The sequence below is a fragment of the Lathamus discolor genome, chromosome 1 (genome assembly GCF_037157495.1).
Source record: "Lathamus discolor isolate bLatDis1 chromosome 1, bLatDis1.hap1, whole genome shotgun sequence".
In the NCBI taxonomy this organism is placed as follows: domain Eukaryota; kingdom Metazoa; phylum Chordata; class Aves; order Psittaciformes; family Psittacidae; genus Lathamus; species Lathamus discolor.
The window spans coordinates 151,659,416-151,680,251 of record NC_088884.1 but is presented as its reverse complement, the minus strand read 5'-3'; the positions used below and the strand labels follow the sequence as shown (position 1 = coordinate 151,680,251).

The window sequence follows — 20,836 nt, the reverse complement described above, 5'->3', positions numbered from 1 at the left end:
CATGATTTTGAGACAAGCTCCGCTGCTCACTTGAATTATCTATAGCATCTGAATCGCCACAAAGAGCAAACAAGGTAGAAAAATTTGGTATTTTGAGGGAGTTTGGCTGAGTTGGGACTTCACCCAATCAGCTATTAAATGTTTTCTTTGAGACGCTGGCACTGGAACATTTCTGCTGAAATTCCAGCAACACGGCTGCAAAACACATACGTTTTGTGACTTGGATTAAGAACTGAATGGAAACTATCTTTAAAAATTGTAGCCAGATAGTGTGACATCTATTATAACAATTTCATTTATGTGGAAGAACACACTGCAGAACTGCACATCTTTTTAAATTTTCTCTCCGTCCCCTGAGTAATTTCATGAACTTTCATAAAGTTTAATAAACAATATGTATAAAAATATATATAAATATATATATCTCTTAAATCTTTTACGAAAGTAAAAAACCAGACATGCACAAGGGGAAAATGCTATTATTTTCTACTCTACATATTGAAACAATGAAAAATGTAACAAATAACAGGAAACAGACGTGAATTGAACAACCAGTACTGGATATTTTAGGTTCAGATCTTTCAAAGGCAGATGAATGCACCTTGATAGCTTTATGAATACAAGCAGCCTTTAAATCAACTGCCAGAATTAAACATTTTCATAAGTCTTTCTAAGAATAAGGACACAACACATCTATTTAGATATGATGATATTCAATCAGCTTTTCAACAGTTCACACAAATATTGAAGCTTTCTAAATGGCAAACTTATTTTGGTTAGCTCACAAAAATTTGTGATTCAAATCCAATCACAGTGCATTAATAGTATGAAGTGTATAGAATAAAGTCTAGTATATAATGGAAAGTCGAAATGAAAAGCGATAAAGTTGTAATTATTTCAGATAAAGCATGTTAATTCCTTCGAGGTTACATAAGCATAATTTTAATTTCAGGCATTCTTTCCTAAAAGGGTAAATTATTCCTTTCCTATTACATGGTTGACTCAATGAATGTTGTCACGCCCTGTGGCTCCATTCTGATGAGAAGCTCCCTATGCCCCTGCTCACAGGGAGTGAAGCAAAAGGTTGCTTAGAGATTGCTTTGATCTCCTGATATGCATGTGCCATGCAAAAACATGAGATATGCAAGTCAGAGGGGAGGGCAGAGGGCTGAAGTGTTTACTCAGTTACTCCAAATACTCAAGAATGGGCATTCTGCAGGAATGAAAATTTGGAGATTTGGCATCCAAATAACAGAGCATTACTACTCAGTTCTAACACCTGTAGGAGCACTGAAATGTTTTGAAAGGAGAGGTCATAATGTCTTTATGAACTCTTTCATGCACCTCTGGTCTACTGGCCTATAAATCTTTGTTTCTTAACATATCTTTCTTCAGAAAGGTCTCATGATTTCATCCTCTGATGATGGCAATGGAAAAGATACTGTTCCGCATCACTCAAGGTGACATGTTTGACATTCACAAGGTCAAGCTCTCTGTTAAACACAAGTCTGAAATGCCTTCAGACCTAAATCCAGATCTTTTATAATTTCTCTGTATGTTTCAAGATCACATGCAGTAATGCTATTTCAATTATTCTATTTTGCACTAAAAAAAGATTGCAAAAAATGTGCATTTTTTGACACCTACTATCAAACAACTCCTAGTAATCACACAATATCAAATGTACTTGTGAATTCAATATAGTATCAGTTGTCATTTTAACCTCAGTTTGGATCCTTTGCTAAAACAATTTTCTCAAATGGGAAGTGATGAGGGCTGGAACAGTAGCCACATTTACATAAAAACCAGATTTGTATCCTAGCTTTACAATCTCATCAATACATTTTAATGTATGACTCAAACCAGTGTTTTATTCTATTATATGTATCCACAGATGGTTGAGGGGAGAAAAATATAGGCATTCAAACTAGTTAATTGGTGACATTTGAAGAGCTAATTATGTGTTGATTTTTTGAGTAACTCTAAAGCTAACATGTTTGTTTTCCAAACATTTTGGATAATTTTGTAGAAGCACACCAGTGATCAAAAAGTAGCTGCTTTTTCAAGCAATCAGGTTAGGATTTATATACACAGAAAGGATTATGCATTCGTTCTGTGAAGGCATTTAGAGATTTTCTTCCTTTTTTAGATTAACAAAAATGAGCTAAGAAAAGGCTATTGCCTTTCTGTAAAGAAATAGGTGACTCACAACTGAATTTTGAGAATAAGGTTGACTGAAATAGGAAATAAGTGAAAGTTAGAGAAAGAGGAGATATAGTTTGATCTTGTGAAAAAGCTTTAAAACCAAAGTCTGAGTAACACTGCTTTCATCTTTAGGTGCAAACTCTAAGCTTTTTGTCTTTATTTCTTTTTGAAACAAAAACCCCAGAAGGTGGAATTATAATTTATCTTTATTAAATCTAAACTGGTAATTTAATCACACAATGGGAATTTTTTTATGACAGAAGATGATAAATTCCCCAAGGCTACAACAAGCCTCATAAGGATTCACACTAAATCACTCAAAAAGCTTTAATATGCATATGAAAAGTTAGAGAATGCAGTTTGTCTTTTTATTTGAACTTACTGAGGGCCTTTTACACAGTTCCCACCACGTGATCTGTCAGGAAGGATTAGCAGGACAATTAGGGAGAGGCCTAAGTTGTATGAATTCAGATCTGATGGACAGCCAGAGCTTACGTAACTTCTCAGTTTTGTGCACTAAGCAGAAACTGCCATTTTGGAAAGACATGATTATTCCTGAAATGTGTCTGGCTAATGTAAAAACATATCTAACATATACATATATGATTTGAGACCTTGTTCACTGTCACCTGCCCTTGCTGCTATGGAGGAAGGCAGTGGGATGTTTAATGGCTGGCCAGCCAGGGTGGAAGATGATGACTAACACTACTTAAACAGTCCCTACCTTCTTGGAGAGACAGTTGTTAAACCGCACAGAAGAATCCACTTGCTGGACAAGCTTGTGGCTCCCTCCTGGACTATACTGATGCTGATGACCAAGGTTAGGTTTTAGAAAACACAAGGGAATTGTCTAATTCATTCTATCATTCAGTAGATGTTCTAACGACATCAATGGAAGAATTATGTCTCTACCTGCTTTAAAACCGTTTCACCTTAAATGTCTAAGCTAGCAAATCCTTCTCTGTGAAACTGGTGAAAAACACTCACTGTTTTCAGTAAGCATTAAAACAAGCTCTTAAAGAGTTATAGCTGAGCAGTCTAATTGAAGTTAATGTTAGCAGGACTGCAGAATTTGGAAGGATGACAGCCTTTATACTTATTCTGACTTTTGAAGGTGATCCAAGTAATTAAAACTACTAAAGACGTTTTCCTTTTAGAACAAATTTGAAATTAAGTGTCAAGTTTTAAATTAAGTGCCAAACTTGGATAAAGGGTCAGACCTTATGAAGCTTTCAAGTTCTCCCATAAACTCTCACACAGATTTTTAAACAGTACTACTTACTAAAAGCAGTTCCACTTGTCAAATCAAAACAAATGTATAAAGTCTTACAGTATGATATAATTTTACAGTATCTGCAAATACTGTTATGCATATGGTATTGCAGTAGCATATAACTTTCGGTTGTAAGAAGGCACAAACAGCAGTAACACCTCCTTGGCTGCTATTCAAATCTCTTACTCTGCGATGATTTGAAGTGCTTTCCAAAATCTCTTTCATGGGTGTGAGGACCTGCAAGAAGACTGGAGGGCTTGCTCCCCTCTGTGCCCTTCCCCTGCCCCTAGTATTTTCCTCTGTGCACTAAGAAAAACCAACTAGGACTTCTTTATTTTGTCCTGTAGTTGTGAGCTTCACTCTGAAAAATCAGTGGAGCAGAAGGTCTCTTCAAAGAGTTTGGACATGGTCAGTCAGGTTACTGATCAGCTGTCCTTCAGCTCCTGGTACAGAAAATTAGCTCCTGCGTGAGCTCCAGAGAGTATGGACAGTTCTTGGGAGAGTTCATGGTCAGGAAAAGGAGCTCACATTGAATGAGAAGCTGCTTGAAGCCTCTTTGCTGTACAACAACACGTCAATAGTGAAGAAGTGTTCTTAGGAATCAGAGAGGAAAAATGTTACTCTATGTTGAATTTTGAATTCTATTTTTGTAAAATATTTTTTAATAAACATATCTTGTTAAAATAAAAACACTGTTTGTCAGACAACTCTTGATGAAACTGGCCTCTGTCCTCCATGTGACTAGTTTAGCCATGAAGCCAAGCTTAGACAGAGGGAGAAGCAAAAAGCATCTATTCCCCAATGAGACTAGTAAGGATTCCCAAAACACAGAAGATGGGTATCTTAAAGACTGAAGAAAAAGGCAGTGACAACCACCATCGGTGACCATGAACTCTGGACACAGCCATCACACTGCATTGCTAAACCACTCCTGTGGAGGATTTGCCATATAGGGAGTCCACAGTTACAATGATTTTTCTATAGGAGGACAATTTTCTCAGAGATGATACAGACAAGGAGACATGTGAGTAGCACAACTGAGCTGTATCACAAGCACGGTGGGAATTTCATCCACTTCAATAAACACATTTATTCTGACCTGAAAATTTTAGTAAAACATCATATGTCACACTCTGCCATCTGTATCACAGTATACTGAGGAAGGTGAGTACCTGAATGAAAGGGAAGAGCAGTCCGACTGCGAAGTTGGAGAGCCAGTTGACTGTCCCAGCTATCATGAATGCAGCCGGCCGCTGGGACTGCTGGAAAAACTCTCCAGTGAGAACAAACGGAATCCCACCTGAAAGGGGGTACAACAAGTCAGTGGTTTTAGTAAACTGCCTCTGCCAACAGCTGTTTCACTTACAGAGATGGACATGCTGTGTTGCACACCTCAATGACTGTCAGTGACTTCTCTACGGCTCTCTGTTCAGGTGTAGGCAGGGGCTTCCGAGCCAGGAAAATGAGATTTGTCAAAATCATACTTTGGAGAATTGACACTTCTCTCTGTCACACCAGTGCATCTCCTGTTCTACATCCTCTCACTGCTGGCAAGCAGGTGACAGAGCAGTGAATCCACACAACAGCTTCCAGAGTACACTGTGATGAGCTGTTTATTAATAATGATTATTTCTACTAAAATGTTTGCAATGCTGAAAATTCTGAAATATTGCAAAATACTTTTAGACCTTAACAGTTGGAAAGATGGCTCTAAAGAGATAAAACAGTTTTTTTTATGATTATCCACCTTATTTCAACAATAAAAAAGGCAAAACATTTTTTTCTCTGTGAGCATACTTTTTATTGAGGCTTATTTAATACATTCCCTTACTAGACTGCTGGCACTTCTGGCAAGGTCTGTTTCTCCCATCAGCCAAAGACTCTGATCTCTGTAATAACAAGCTCAGATGAATATCACATTTGTCACTCGTGTTTCCTTCCGCTTAGGCAAAGGACTGTTTTGTGCAGCACTGCCATATTGCTGGCCTGACAATAGCCCCTAGGGAGTAGCTGTCTAGTAGCTGAAAGTCTGAAGTTATGATCTTTGGCTTCCCTCATTAAGTAGTATATTTCAATAGAAATACTTCTGTTTTTATAGAATAAAGCATGGATTGCATTTGCTGATTGGCTACATGTTTCAGTTAATATTACACATTAGATGTACATCTACTTACAGGATTATTTCACCATCGTTTGAAGAACTGTAAAACCTAGTAATATCAGTCAGGTATTCAGTATTCTGGTGCTACCAATTTCTCCTCTAGGTCCTCATGTGTGTCAGTATTATCTACCTCACCACTTAGCTTTGTGGGTGACATCCATGTACATGTGTACTATGTAAGTCCTTTCTCTGTTTTAAGCATTTTAACAAGTTAGTGTGAACAACAAAAACATATTAATAGACACACTTCCTTCCAGAAACCTCTGTGATAATCCTGACTTCCAAAATACATTTAAATTAAGATAAAAACACCACCAAAGACTTATCCACCTGCTGGGTCCTCTACTTGCATGTCTCTGCTTGATCTATGTGCTTATCTTTTGCACTGCCTTTACTCCTGGACAGTTATGAGTACATCTCTAAAGTGGTTTACATCAATGTATTATCATGTAGCCCCTTGTGCTCAACAACACTACACTTAACATGCACCAGAAGCTGTCCTATAAGTAGTATGAGATAGGAACTTGTAAACATATAATGGGACATGAAGATGACACACTGTATCAGATATTCCTCAATTCCAGTTCTTTTAAATGCAGAGATCATGTGCATAAAAGCAAGCCAACGTGATGCAGCAAACAACCATATATGCTAGCAGGCATCACTCTACATCATAGCTAATGTGACTTTCTGTGAGAACATATCTACAATGCCAGCGAAGGTTTCAACTGAAATTTCTGTCCCACAAACTGACAGTTTAAATTACACCAAAAAAAAGTACAGATCCATCCGAACAGCAGCTTAGTGACTTTCTACAAGCAGTATCTGAATACAGTGACTAAAAAAGTGACCTCTCCCAATAGACCTTTGAACACACAGAATCATAGAATCATAGAATAGTTAGGGTTGGAAAGAACCTCAAGATCATCTAGCTCCAATCCCCCCCTCCCCACCCTGCCACGGGCAGGGACACCTCACACTAAATAATCTAAACTAGAATAAGCAGTAAAACATGCAAAACTAAACAAAATTCAAGCAACATGTGGTCTATCAATCCGTGGTGGCTTCCAGTGCCTATTCTATCACATGCTTGGGATTTGGGTTTAAATCCTGAGATATGGTAATCACATATGTTCTGTCAGCATCTGTTTTAGGTCTCAAATGCCGCATGGGACAGAGGTTTGCCAGGGGACTTGCCCCTTGGAGAGAGGAACTGAAGAACTGGAAGCACAGAACTCATGTAAGATGATTTATTTATGATCATTTATTCTGTCATGCCTTTGCTGTAGGACAATCTACAGAGGTGTTACTGTTCTTGTCAGTATAATAAAAAATGCTGTTTGAGATTTATTTGGGAAAACACACACTGTACAAGAGAGGAAAAAAGCCAGAGGCAAAAAAAAAAAAAAAACCCAACAACAAAAAAAGATACAAAAGACCAGAAAAAGATCAGAAAGCACAAATGTTACAGAAATAAAAATGCATGGGCACTATCTTGGAAAAAGATTCCTTGAAATTCAAATGTAATTTCTAGATACAAATTAATCATCACTAAAATTTATTATTAGCCACACTTGCCACAAAAGCTCTTCCATCTAATTTGAAAAAATAGTGATGGTAAAAATTGTATTTTGAAAAGTCTAAAACTAACTAACAAACAAAATAACAACAAAAAGAAATCAGCAGCTCCTCTGAGCTCTTTTAAATGATCCATAAAGGAATAGGAAAGGTGGCACTGGCAGCCCTCCAAACTTTCCTGTGACATAGATAACCATATCCATAACATCACAAACCAGAGGAAGTAATTTTCTGTAGGGGCTGAGTTAAGACGAATTATATGGAGGAACCAAAGAGCCTGAAAAGCAATAGGTGTGTTAGAAACTGAATGAAGCCAGGTCATTGCTGTGTATTATATGCCTGGAAAAGCAAAGGCTTGACCTTACTAAGATGCAGAGCAAGGGGTGCAAACACCTGCCAAGAGCCATACCACTGTGAAGAACACACTCCACAACTGAGTGAAGTGAACGAGAAATTTCGGCAAACTGAAGGAAAAAGGTAAAGCCTTAAGACACAAACAAGGAAGGCACCTGAGATCAGCTGAACCTATAGCCCCAGGTGTCCATATCCACTCACCTCAGGGTGCCAGAGGTATGCTCAAGGACCCTTTTTCTCCTGGAACTTAGCTTGAGATAGAAATCAGGGTGTTGAAAGAAGCTGTAGTATGCTTTCATTATGTCAGTTGGGTGTGGGCTGCAGAGATCACAATATTATGGTGTCTCATCAACTACTTCTTAGAGAGTCAGACTCTTTGCAAGGTCCCCTATATAATCACTACGCTAGATGGGTCCATACAGGCCTGTGTTCAAACCTAGATGCTTGGAAACCACAGCCAAAAGCAATCTAACCAAACCACTGTATCTTTTGAAACAGTCTTTAAACATTTTGTCATGGGTTTTGCAACTTTAATATGCATTTGAACGTGGGCGAAATAATTTCACCAAAAAGCTAACTGATGTTCTTGCTTATGGGAGATGAACCTGGCATTAGCATTTCACTGGGAGGCTTTCGATGCAATTTTCAGTGAAACAGCCTTATCTTAGCTCTGATCATAAGCTCAAAAATGTGTATTAGCATTTCCTGTAGGAGTTTTCAGCAAGGTAGCTTCTGAACACGAATCTAAAGAGGTAATGCATTGACCACATTAATTACAGTGATTCGTTTCGAGTACTTTGTTCTTTTCAGCATTGCAGTGAACACAATGGAAGAAGCTCTGAAATTACTGCAGTGCCATTAAAGAAAGATTGTTATACCTGTTAGCGTGCTACATCCATTGGAAACTACAATTCTCTTATTGCAGGACTTGTGTATCAATGGGCTTTCTGATGAAACTAGATTAAACCCACACGATACAATTACTCATGCAACCATACTTCTGTATCAGTGTATTTTATTCATTTGCCTCCACAATTAGTCCAGTTACATTTAGAATCAATGTCATGTGCTGGTAGATGTCCAGAATCTCCATGCAATTGTCTTTCATACATGAAATTAGAATGCTAGAATAGAATTAATATTCTTGGAATATGTGCTGTAGATTTTCAAATATACATTTAAATTTGCACAGACATCAACATGTTTTCTTATGAAAAATTAAGTAAACATACTTCCAGTTTTGTTCAGTGAGCCGTTACAAATACTGCTTAGAAGAAGTTACTCAATTCAGTGCAAAAATGTGAATACAGAGGACGGGGAAGAGGAAGAAAAATATTCAGGTCCTCATTCTGTTTGCATCCAGTACCTAACTGGGAGTTGAATTCATGGCTATATATATGATTACGAAAGGAGACTGCTAAAAGAATATATGCCTAATACAAATCAGAGAGATTTATTATATTCATAAATCACCTCTAGAGGTGATGAGAACTTTGTGCCCTCAGAACCAGTAAAAAAAAAGGAATTCTCCTTAAGCCTTTTCAACACACACTCAGGATAAAACTCTGTGTTCAAGCAGTGGCTTCCCAGCCAACCATAGGGCTCGCAGTCCCACCAGGAGGACTACCTATGGCCACACAGCCTCATGGCCTACTGCACGATGCAGTACTCCAGATACTACCTGTGCAGGAGGGACTCTGGAAATCCTGAGAGCCCTGATTAAGGCAAGAGCTCCTAGACTTTTCAAATCCATGGCTGGAGAGAATGAATCTTCAAAAGTGAGATGTTTGGGTAAAACAGACAAGTACTTTGGAACAATGCTCTGTTTTGGAAATAAAAAAAAAAAAATAATAATAAAAAAAAAATCTGTGTACCTCTAAACAAGATCAAGCAAAACAGCTTTTGACTGCAAGGCAAGGCATGCAGAGAAGACCGATATATCCTAATACGGTTGGGAGATACAGTACTGTCCCAATGTAAGGCTTCAGTATTTGCAATTCAAGGGGTAAAAGACAACTCTAGAGGGTAGCTGTGGGAAAGCAGCAATGGAAGTGAGACAAAGATCCTGGAAGGAAACTGCTGGAAAAACAACTCAATGTTCTTTGGCAAAAGAGCAAAAGGCTGTTAGTTTCTACCCAGACTTTAGCTGTAACATCCCTCTCCACCACCTCAAACAACAAAACAACAAACAAAATCCCCAACCAACCAAACACCCCCAAAATCATCATTAAGCCAATGGGAAAATAGACTGCAAGAGTAATGCCAGTGTGGGATGTAATGCAACCACTGAGTTTCTTCCATCTCTATTTGTCAATGGATAGAGTAAGAATTTTGCAAAATACATCTTTCAATCTTTAAAGAGGTGCTTTGCAACCCTTTAAATACAACTCTTTCCTAGAAGCCTGGGTAATATCTTCAGTTTGTAATGGCTTTTCCTTCCTTACTTTTTTAATTGTAATAGAAACCAGTAGTCATAGAATCATAGAATAGTTAGGGTTGGAAAGGACCTCAAGATCATCTAGTTCCAACCCCCCTGCCATGGGCAGGGACACCTCACACTAAACCATCCCACACAAGGCTTCATCCAACCTGGCCTTGAACACTGCCAGGGATGCAACACTCACAACCTCGCTGGGCAACCGATTCCAGTGCCTCACCACTCTAACAGGAAAGAATTTCCTCCTTATATCCAATCTAAACTTCCCCTGTTTAAGTTTTAACCCGTTACCCCTTGTCCTGTCACTACAGTCCCTGACGAAGAGTCCCTCCCCAGCATCCCTATAGGCCCCCTTCAGATACTGGAAGGCTGCTATGAGGTCTCCACGCAGCCTTCTCTTCTCCAGGCTGAACAGCCCCAACTTCCTCAGCCTGTCTTCATACAGGCCATTCTGCCAACTGCGGTACAAATCCAGTACATCTTTTTTTTGGTGTTTTGGTAACATTTTCAGTCTGGTACGATATTTTGTAATTATTTTTTATTATCATTATTATTATTGTTGTTTGACTCTTTTTGTGTGTGTTGGCTGTTTTGGGTTTTTTTACGTAAAAGCTGAACAACAACATTAAATTTCTGTTGTGGTGCTTTGCAATATTTCCTTTTGCTTCACCATTATAATTCTGCAGAACTACTGAAGAACAAAATGCACTTAAGAAATGCACTCAACTTTTAACTACATGTAAATAGTCTTTTAAACATTTCTGCTATATTTTCAGACTCACTTTATCATATCAGAATCCTAATTATAGCCTGACTTTCTGTTCTTCTATTTGAATGTGAAGGAAAAAATTCTTTACTGAGCTATGACTAAGAGTCCTTATGATATAATTCATTTTATAAGTATTCTCAGTAACAATGATGATCAGACACTGATTAACATCACTTCTGTTAATATTGCATTATTAAAAACAATGATGAGAGAGTTTTTCCTTTCATAAAAGCACAGAAGTGTCTCTTACATTTTCATCCCTCGTAAGAACAGCAGTATTATGGAAATACGTGAATTAAAGACTCACAAGTGCGTTCAGTTTTGGGTAAGTGAAATATTCATACAGTCACATCACTATGGCAGGACTGAAAACTGGTAAAAATGCAATCCCTATCTAGTCTAGGCTTATTACTTCTACAATAATATACTGAAAGAATTACAAAGTCATCAGACACGATTCCCCTGTTAGGAATTCAGGTTGACAGCCCTTTAGCACAAAATGCTGCTGGTTGTGAACCTATGCACGTTAAAGCAGTCTTGAAAACTCAGTGTGGCGTGTCAGGCTTTCCTCATGAAATACTTTAACAAACAAATTAACCATAGTGGCCGTGCACAATTACATCATTGTACAGCTGCATTCATCCTGAAAGACCCTGAGGCTTAAAATAGTGGACCAGATTTTCAGAGAAGTTGGGAGAGAAGAGTCTCTCCCTCTTTTTCTCCTGTTTCAGATGGGTAACAGACCACATTTTCACTGTTTATGATTTCTGGAAACTGTTGAAGTTTTTAGATCATGGAGCCTCAAATGCCAGTAATTTAAGAATCTGGCTGCTGCTCTAGGATGGCAGACAAGGTAGAGAGAGCAGTAAGTGTTTCTTACTGTGGTTGATAACTGAAATGCGTATAGCAATTTAGCAGTATCTGCTAGCAAACAGGAAAGAACATTAAAGAGCCAGAGGGTGCCCTTTGACTAGAAGTACCAGCTTGAAGAAAGACAGTAACAGTCTTGCTGCGATGAAACATATAAACCTTCCCTTTGACAAAATTCAGAAAGAAGTCGCCAAAGCCATAACTGAGTATTCCAAATAAAAGCAAAGTTTCTGGAGTAGGACAAATAACATCTGGAGATTCAAAGGACATAACTACTTACTTGGCCAAACTGACACCACCAAACTACCCCTGCGGTTGTCCTTCTGACCCATTTTTTCCCCTGAAGGTCTCCTAGTGCTGTTTATTTAGCTTTCTACACAGTAGCCTGGCTACCAAGAAACACTATCTAGACCCTAGAGCAACTTCAATTGCAATGCAAAATTATTAATATTTGCATTTAAATGCTAGTCATGAAGCTTAGCCAAAAATAGAGGAGGTGAACTTACAGCTTTTCTTTGCTGTGCATTGTGCCTGGGCACAAGGAAAATAAACATTTTTATTGCTTTATATTAGTTCTGCACATTGTGTTCTATATATTTATTAGTCTGCATTTTTATAAATATGAATCTTTTATACTAATTCACAGAAGAAACACTATATTTTGTACTGGGCTTTCTCTATCCAGTCCTCATTACTCTGAATAACGTACTTAAGTCACTTTTGCAGCTTTTGAATAAATCAATTTTTCATGGTTACATGAAGCTCTACAACACATGGGTGTGTTTTTCCAGCAGTAAATTTCTTAAGTGTGAGAGTTGTGAGCCATCACTAAGTAATTAATGATCATTCAGGAAAACATGCTACTGCAGGTAAGGGGAGTGCTCCCAAGTGTCAAAGCATTCACATTTTGAAAGCTTCAATTAATTTGTAAAATCTATTGTTAAAAATGTAAAGTTCATAAATTTTCCTGCTGCTAAGAACACCATGTGTCATCTGCAGCAATTCCTTTACCCAACAGATCTGGTTATCTTTCAAATATTAGGCATTCATTTTTCTTTAGAAATTCCACTAATTATAAAGAATTGAAATCACTTCTGCAACAGAACTGTTAAAAGCTGCACACTTACTCTATGCTGCTCTTTAAAGAGAGTATTCAAACAAAACATAAACCAGGTATTAATCCCAACATATATGTTGAATTACACTGTATTTAATATATTCAAGGGGCATGTTATCTTCCTCCTCTCAAAAATTCAGTGAAGATGCAGTCAGATTTAAAACAATACTAGTTTTATTTAACAGCCCCAAATCTCAGTTTATTCACTGAAAGGCAACCAAAGGAGAAGTTATCATGTGAAGCCCTTAAACTTCCCATCCTTTCATCTCCTTGACTTAGCAGCAGTTGAAAATACTCCTGCCCTCAATGTAGGCAGGAGCTTTTTTTATTGTCAGAGAAAACCAGAAAAAGAAAGGTAGATCCATTCTCCTGCTGCTGTGCTTCACAGCACAGGAAACTAAAGCAATGGCATTAACATGTCAGGCTGTTATGGCCATGCTGGCAACTGGGAGGCTAAAATGCCAACCCTAAGGCTGGATGGCGGTCTGCAGCAATGGACTGGCACAACAGTCAGCAGATGGGGCCAGAGGTCCCCCAGAAAATCCTCAACTGAGACTGGTATCTATTGCGTGATAATAATGTATCTTGAGATTATTATGCATTCCTGAACTGAATTGTAACTCTCATTTGGAATATTTAATTGCTTTTACTGCAGCAAGTTTCAAATCTATTGTTGTGCCCACAAAAGCCTTAGAACTATCAACAGACCAAACTTTCTTAGATACCTGGGGAAACTAAAGGTTATTTCTGCATAAATACCTTACGTAACTAATGCAGGAACTGTCTGACACTGTCAAAGGATACTTATCTGCTGGAAAGGCTCTAAACGCTTCTAGTCTACAGAATAAAAGAAATTTTGAATATTAACCTCAACTTTCAAATCTACCACTTTTTAATTAAGAACACAGTAACACGGGTTTATTTGTTTCTTTTTAACATCATACATACACTTTTCTAATACAAAGAGGCTTTTTCCACTCAAGCAAGCCCCAAACCCTTCCTCAAAATGGACTAGAAGAACGCCTTTGTGGGAGGCCGTAAGCATTAGAAATTCCCACTGAAGAGAAGAAGCTAAAACATCACACAGAGCTTCTGCAAATGCCTATGTCAGGCAATAACAGTGATGTTGCCTTTCAATTCAGTACTTTAATGTCTACACGTGTGTTATCACACCTTTGTTTGTGTTTCACATCCAAGAGATTTTTTTTCTTCCCTGATGGCATTTCAGATTGAACAAACCTCATGACTTTCAAAGTGACCCTTTCATCACAACTGCTCTGCTGTCAACGTAGCTGCACGTTGGCATTCAGAGTAAGAACACAGGCTGATTTAAACTTTAAATACCAAAATATCTTTGATACATCTTGGGGCACTGCAATGATTTCCTCTGAGTTTTCTTTTGTTTACTTCATAATGTCAGTTTAACACATACTGAATATACCATTATCATGTTTCTATTGTATCTGTGTTGAGCTGTGTTAGGAAAGATTTCACTCACATTCCATAAATCCCCATAATACCAGTTTAACACATATACCATTATCATGTTTCTATTGTCTCTGCATTCAGCTGCACTAGGAAAGATTTCACCCATATTCTGTAAGCCATGACAAGTATTATAAAATTCACAAAACTCTCAAAAAAGAGACAAAAAATAAGTGAAAAAGTTTTCTGAAATCATCTGGTTTGTTAATGTTTCTTAGCTGTGTCTGAAAATGCAACTGCTGTAAAAAGTTACTGTTGAAAAATGCAGCTCCCACTACCATAAAATAACTATTTTTTCAAATTCCATCAGAGTGTGGATTTTATTTATTTCCCTTTTCTGCAACAAGAATGTGACTGGAAACATATCGCTGGTCTGATTTTGTCATCCTTATACATCCTGAATAGGAACTTATTATAAAAGTAGGAATCGAACCAAAGTCACACAGGTCAATCACACATTTGATCCTATTCACACTAAATTCAGCCTTACACAAGCTCCACTGAAGCTGGCAGGGCTTGTGAAGGAAAGTGCTACTAATCCACTGAAATACGTACAGGATTTAGGACCAGAATAACTACTAAGCTGTTACACAGCATAAGATAGCAAAGTCAGACTCCCTGAAGCCACTGTGTAAGGGTTAACCAGAGACTCCTGCTTTCTTTTCACTGTGGTGACAGTGATTAAAAAGTAGCAGTTATTGATGTAAACTAAGTGAGGGGCTGCATGCTGTATGTAATAGCCCACTAGAATAACTCAATGAGAACATACTCATCTTCGCAGACACATGGGCTTTTGCAAACAGAAACAAAGAAAGGATTTGTACAGAGGATCAAGCTATTAGAGATGAAGGAAAAACACGGGTCTTAAAGGAACTCAGGATCAGACAGAATCACCTGGTTCAAATCCAATTCTCAGCTGGTTTAGGAAGTATTTAATTTATAAAACTGATTTGTTTAGTTTCTCTTTTTCCTGTTTCCATTGAGACGCTGATACAGAACTCAACTCCTCCAGTTGCTAGAAGCTTTCTTCCAATTTCTGTTCTAAATTCATTGATGGCTAGCTATTACTTAAGTTTGGGTCTTTGTTGTTATTTTCTGCAGCTGCAGCATTTGCCTTCAGCTTATTCTCCCTCTCGGTGTCATTTTCCATTTTGCCTATGTATTTAGCAACAGAAATCACATTCTCAGTGGTTGTCAGACACTATAAAGTTATTCTGTGTCTTTTCACATAAAAATCTATTTTCTTCACCCTCACAGTAGCTCTTCTTTGCAGCCTTCTTGTGCTAACTGCTGCATGAGCAGTTTTGTGCTCCAACATTCAGTTCTAAGTCATCATCTCAAAAATGATGACATGACACATAACACAATAAGCATTTTTGACATTGCAATACAAAGAGACATTGCACAACAATATGACGCATTAGGTCTCTAAGAAAATATATAAAAGAATGTGCATATATAGTGTTAATATAAAGCAATCTTTCAAATTACATAAAATATAAACAGCTTGATATGTGAAACTTACAGCTTGTCGTGTGATACGGGTATCATTCTTATATTTACCCTTAGCTAACCGGTGTTTTCAGACATCCCTAAATCCTCAGCTTGTTCCTGAGTTTCTAAGCCTCTTTTTGTCTCCGACTGCATGTAGTTATACACATCCTATTATCTGAAGTGGCTAAAACATGAAAGATGAAGTGAGATTTCAATGAAATCACTAATCTCAAACTTGAAGTGCCACCAAAATAATGCAAATTTCCAGTGCAAAGATGGCTTGAGTTATCATAATCAGGTACTGGATATAAAAGCAACTCCTCAGATTTTGGGGAATTTCACTGGTGTTACTCCTTGCTGTAATAAAACCTGATTAATTATTTACCTTCTAGAGGACTCCAAAGTCCTGGGGAATGTTCAATGGAAGAAGGAACATTACAGCACGCCTGTGTGATATGTATGCCTGTGTGGTTTGTATGCCTTTGCATACTTGTGGCCCACCTCCCTCCCAGCTACAGTGGTTGAAACAAAGGCAACACGCTTCTGCTACATAAACACCTTTTACAGATTTTATTGCAACAATAGGGTCTTTCTTGGGTTATTCCTATTTATTCCCAAAGGTAAAATAAGTCCAGTGCTTCAGTTTACTGTGTTTCTAGAGCCACCAAATTTGCAAAGATTTGATTTGAAAGAGACAATACCTTTTCAGTTTCTGGAAGAAGGTGATAAAGGAAGGATTACTTCAAAGTCAGGTATACTATTAAAACAGTCCACCTCCTCCCACCCTTTCATTTAGTTTAGACAGGCATCATACCTAATGTCCCTCACCATGGTTTCCTTTCCCTTCTTGGCAGCACTGCCTTCTTTGTTTATCAAAACTTAATATAAAGGTGTTATACTTAAATGGAATATTCTTCTAAGGAACAAATATCAATAAATCTGTTCATACAAAGACAATGTATGGAAATGCTTTATGTCAAGTTTCCAAAGTTCTCAAGGTCTGACTGTATTTTCATCAAGCTTATTTCCATTGAGAAAGTTATTTGGAAGTCCATGCAACACTGTTGTGATCCCCAACTAAATCAGTTATTGTTTTGTTTCCTTCATCTGGATGAATCTCTTGACACATGGCAGAAGAGCTGTTCTCTGGTTCAGAGACTGAACATTTCTCTGTTTAACACAAATTGGAAAAGCATCAAAAACAAAGACTGCAAGCTCCTCACCCCAAAATACTTGACAGTCTCCCTGGCAAGTGGGGTCACACCCCTTCAGGCCAATAAGGAAACTGGAGAGCACACACTGAGGCAGTTGCGTTTGTTTTGTTAGTTTTTAAGCTGACTGGTAGATTGAAGGGGCCAGTGTCCAGCAGCTTTATAAAACTGTCTGAAATCACTTAATGCACACACATACATACAGATATTTTTTGATTTACCCAGCAAAATCAAAAATAACTTGTTTGTGCAGCAGCTGTTGTGAAGTCACAGTGAGGGAACTGGGAGTTCGAGTAAACAGATGAAAATAAGCAGAACCAGCTCTGTAGCTGTTTAAGCCAGATTTTAGTGTGGTTTTCCAGAAAGAGAAATCCATTCTGCAGGCAAAGGTCAACATGCCCATGTTCAGTGCCCATGAACAGGCAGCCACACAGCTTTAACTGGGACAAAAGTAGGTATAACTGCTTTTAGCTTCTTTTTTTCCTTAAATAATATCTAAGACAAAGTTAAAGAAGGAAGATATTTTGCATGTACCTCAGCCAATCTATCACTACCCAAATTCCCAAGGAGCTGCACATTACTTGCCCACTCAGTAAAAACATTCCAAATCAATTCTTTCGCTCATGACACCTAGTATTAAGAGCAAAAATGCTTTGTGGAGATACTGAAAATGTGCTCTTACTATTTTCCTTTGATTTGTTTCCTCTATTGATTTTTGAGTTTTTGCTTCTTGCTTCCTTAGAAGCCAGAACCAATCCCCTCAGTCCTTTCTATTTACTCTTTGATGTATGACAATTCTTCAGTTGAAATGTATCCTATGCTTATTTCATGTCAAATGTGTGACTAAGAAAAACATTTCCATTAAGCTTCTACTTTCTGCTTGAAGAGAAAACTGTGAAACTACTTACTAACATGTTCCGGAATCACAATATTGGAAAGCAGCATGTTTCTCTGCAAACAAACACCTTCATTTGTGTATAATTAACCAAATAAGCACAATGAAGCAACTGTCTGTAACAGCATGGCTTCCTAAACTATAAAACAATAAGCTATTTTTGAAGGGTATTTTTCTGTGAGATCATAGGTTGACTATCTCGATCATAAGGGTTCCTTTAATTTTTAGTAAATGAAAGTTTTCTGCTGTTTGTCTTCTGATAAAAATGATAAAAGTACCAAATCAAACATGTGCCAGGACCTACCTGTTGTTAATATTACTGTTTCAGTCCTTACCAATATGCCTAAAAACACATCTGCAAGCTGAAAAGCCAAGTTCAGAAAAATGAAACAAATAAAACCCCCCACAGTTTATAGTAACAGCTGATCCTAGCTGTAAAGGAAGCAGATGGGACTCATGCATATGCTATCAGAAAGTGGGATACCACACAACATCTAAGCTATCAAGAAAGAATCAGATGTTCTGATGAGAGGGAAAATACTATATTTTTAAAGGCAATTTTATGTTCTAGAAAGTTATAGCAGTATTTTTATAACCTTAATTCTTTATGCTATTTACTGCTTTTAGATGGGATAACTCTTACAAGCACCAATAGCTCAGTGAACACAAACTATTTCAATCAATGTTAAGATCTGTATCTACAAAATCATTACAAAGCTTGTGGGATTTACTCTGAAGAATGCTAAAATGCTCTAAATAACTACAGGGGGAATTTAATAAGATACTGAATGCTTGCAATACCATGATAATATTACCTGTTTAACCAATACAAACAAATGACACTTATGATGCGTACAAAAGGTTAAAAACATCTAAAAATCAGAAAATTAATAATAAAAATATGCATTAATTTTATTTTGGAAAAGTCCTTTTACTGACCAGAAAGGAAGTAGGAAAGCTGTTTTTGAAAGAGAAACATCTTAGCTGCCAGCTAAGGGGTAGGAAAGTAGTTCAAATCTCCTAAACCCCACTAAACAGAACAGAGGAGTTTCACTGAAGGTAAATCTGTCCCTATTAAAGTAAGCTAAAATATTGCTATTAATTTACAGAGGAATCAGAATATAGAATCATAGAACCACAGAATCATAGAATAGTTAGGGTAGGAAAGGACCTCAAGATCATACAGTTCCAAACCCCTGCCACAGGCAGGGACACCTCACACTAAACCATCCCAAACAAGTCTCTGTCCAACCTGGCCTTGAATACTGCCAGGGATGGAGCATCCACAACTTCCTTGGGCAACCGATTCCAGTGCCTCGCCACCCTCACAGTAAAGAATTTCCTCCTTATATCCAATCTAAACTTCCCCTGTTTAAGTTTTAACCCGTTACCCCTTGTCCTGTCACTACAGTCCCTAATGAAGAGTCCCTCCCCAGCATCCCTATAGGCCCCCTTCAGGTACTGGAAGGCTGCTATGAGGTCTCCACGCAGCCTTCTCTTCTCCAGGCTGAAAAGCCCCAACTTCCTCAGCCTGTCTTCATACGGGAGGTGCTCCAGTCCTCTGATCATCCCTGTCGCCCTCCTCTGGACTTGTTCCAACAGTTCCATGTCCTTTTTATGTTTCCTATGTTTTTTATGGTTCTTCACAACTTTTTCTCAACAGCTGAAGTGTCAATTACCAAAATTTTCACATAAAGAAAATCACTGTTCAGTGCTACTGAGATATTCCCATTATAGTCAGGGATTTAAAATGTTTGAACGTACAAAAGAAAGGGTGAGAGGCCAACTAGGTAGCTACTGGTACAGTATTAATGTTTTCTGGCTTTAAAACAAATGAATATGGTGAAAAACATAAAATAAGTTTTAATTTTAAAGAATTTCTGTGGGAAGCAAGTAAGTAATATCAAGCAAAAGCTTGCATGCATCTGTAACACTTTGCTTCGAAGAGAGTGCAAAGTACAACACAAAATCCTGAATACCATCTGTAAATGGAAAGAAGCTAAATGAAGAAACTCAGAATCCATTCTGAAGGATGGTGAGGTGAAGGAGAAATATAAAGGGTTACTCTTAATATGCTGAAAATATAACATGTAAGAACATGTTGATCTGTAGTTCTAAAAATCTTTGGAACATGTCTTTAATATGGAAAAAATTCCAATTTGTTAAACTGAGTATTTTTACTCAGTTGAAGGCAGATGTTGTAAGTAGCTGCACTTAAACTGTAGAAGCTACTTAAAACACTGGGAGGGAAGTTTTCAAGAAGTGAGAAAAAGTTAATTTTCCTTAGGCACTCAAGTGCAAGAGCAGTTCTATTCCATGGAATTCTTCTTTCAAAAAGTCTAACAAACATATGTCAGCAATTCTAAGGGCTTGGTTAAACCTAAGACTTGTCCTTACAGAAGGACAAAGGTATTGCAAGATCTTCTGCAGTATTTGCCTTGCAAGAAGAGCTTGAGGTGAGGAAGTCTTCATAGGCCACCTATTGTCCAATATGAGGTGTGTTAATGCCCCTAGTGAAGCCTGCTTGGCAGATCTATCCTTCAGTCAGCTACCATACGCAAAGGGAATAAGCACAGAGATTAGTGACAAACTATTTTCCCAGATGCAAGCGGAAAAAGGTTATTCTCCTTTTCTCCCAATTTTCCTCTAAAGCAGCATAATTTTTCCTCAGCTTTTCCAAAAGAGGATCCATGGAATTACAGCAATGTTTCATTAGTCACACAAAGCATCAGCAGCTCTTTCCCAAAACAAAGCACAATCAATTAATTAGATAACTATAGTGGTGAAGATGTACAAACAGTTGATTAATGTTTAATGTCACTCTTCACAAAGAGGCAATAAATGGTGCATGAAAAAACTGAAAACTCAAGGGAACAGAAGCCTACAGAAGCCTTACTTTCAGGTTTACAGCTAAACAACTGTGAAAAACACTCCCTGAAAGCAGCTGATTTTTCCACTTTTTGTGGAAAACAGTTTGGAAGAGAGTA

The 20,836-nt window shown here is 37.8% G+C and overlaps 1 protein-coding gene across 3 annotated transcripts in view; it reads right to left on the bottom strand.

Annotated features, from left to right (window-relative positions):
• Nucleotides 1–20,836, bottom strand: part of SLC2A9 (solute carrier family 2 member 9) — a 122,933-nt gene that overhangs the window by 15,077 nt on the left and 87,020 nt on the right. For all 3 annotated transcript variants that reach the window (XM_065659346.1, XM_065659336.1, XM_065659329.1), the window contains one exon: nucleotides 4,651–4,778. In XM_065659346.1, coding sequence (XP_065515418.1) covers nucleotides 4,651–4,778 — 128 coding nt within the window. The remainder of the gene's footprint in view (nucleotides 1–4,650; nucleotides 4,779–20,836) is intronic.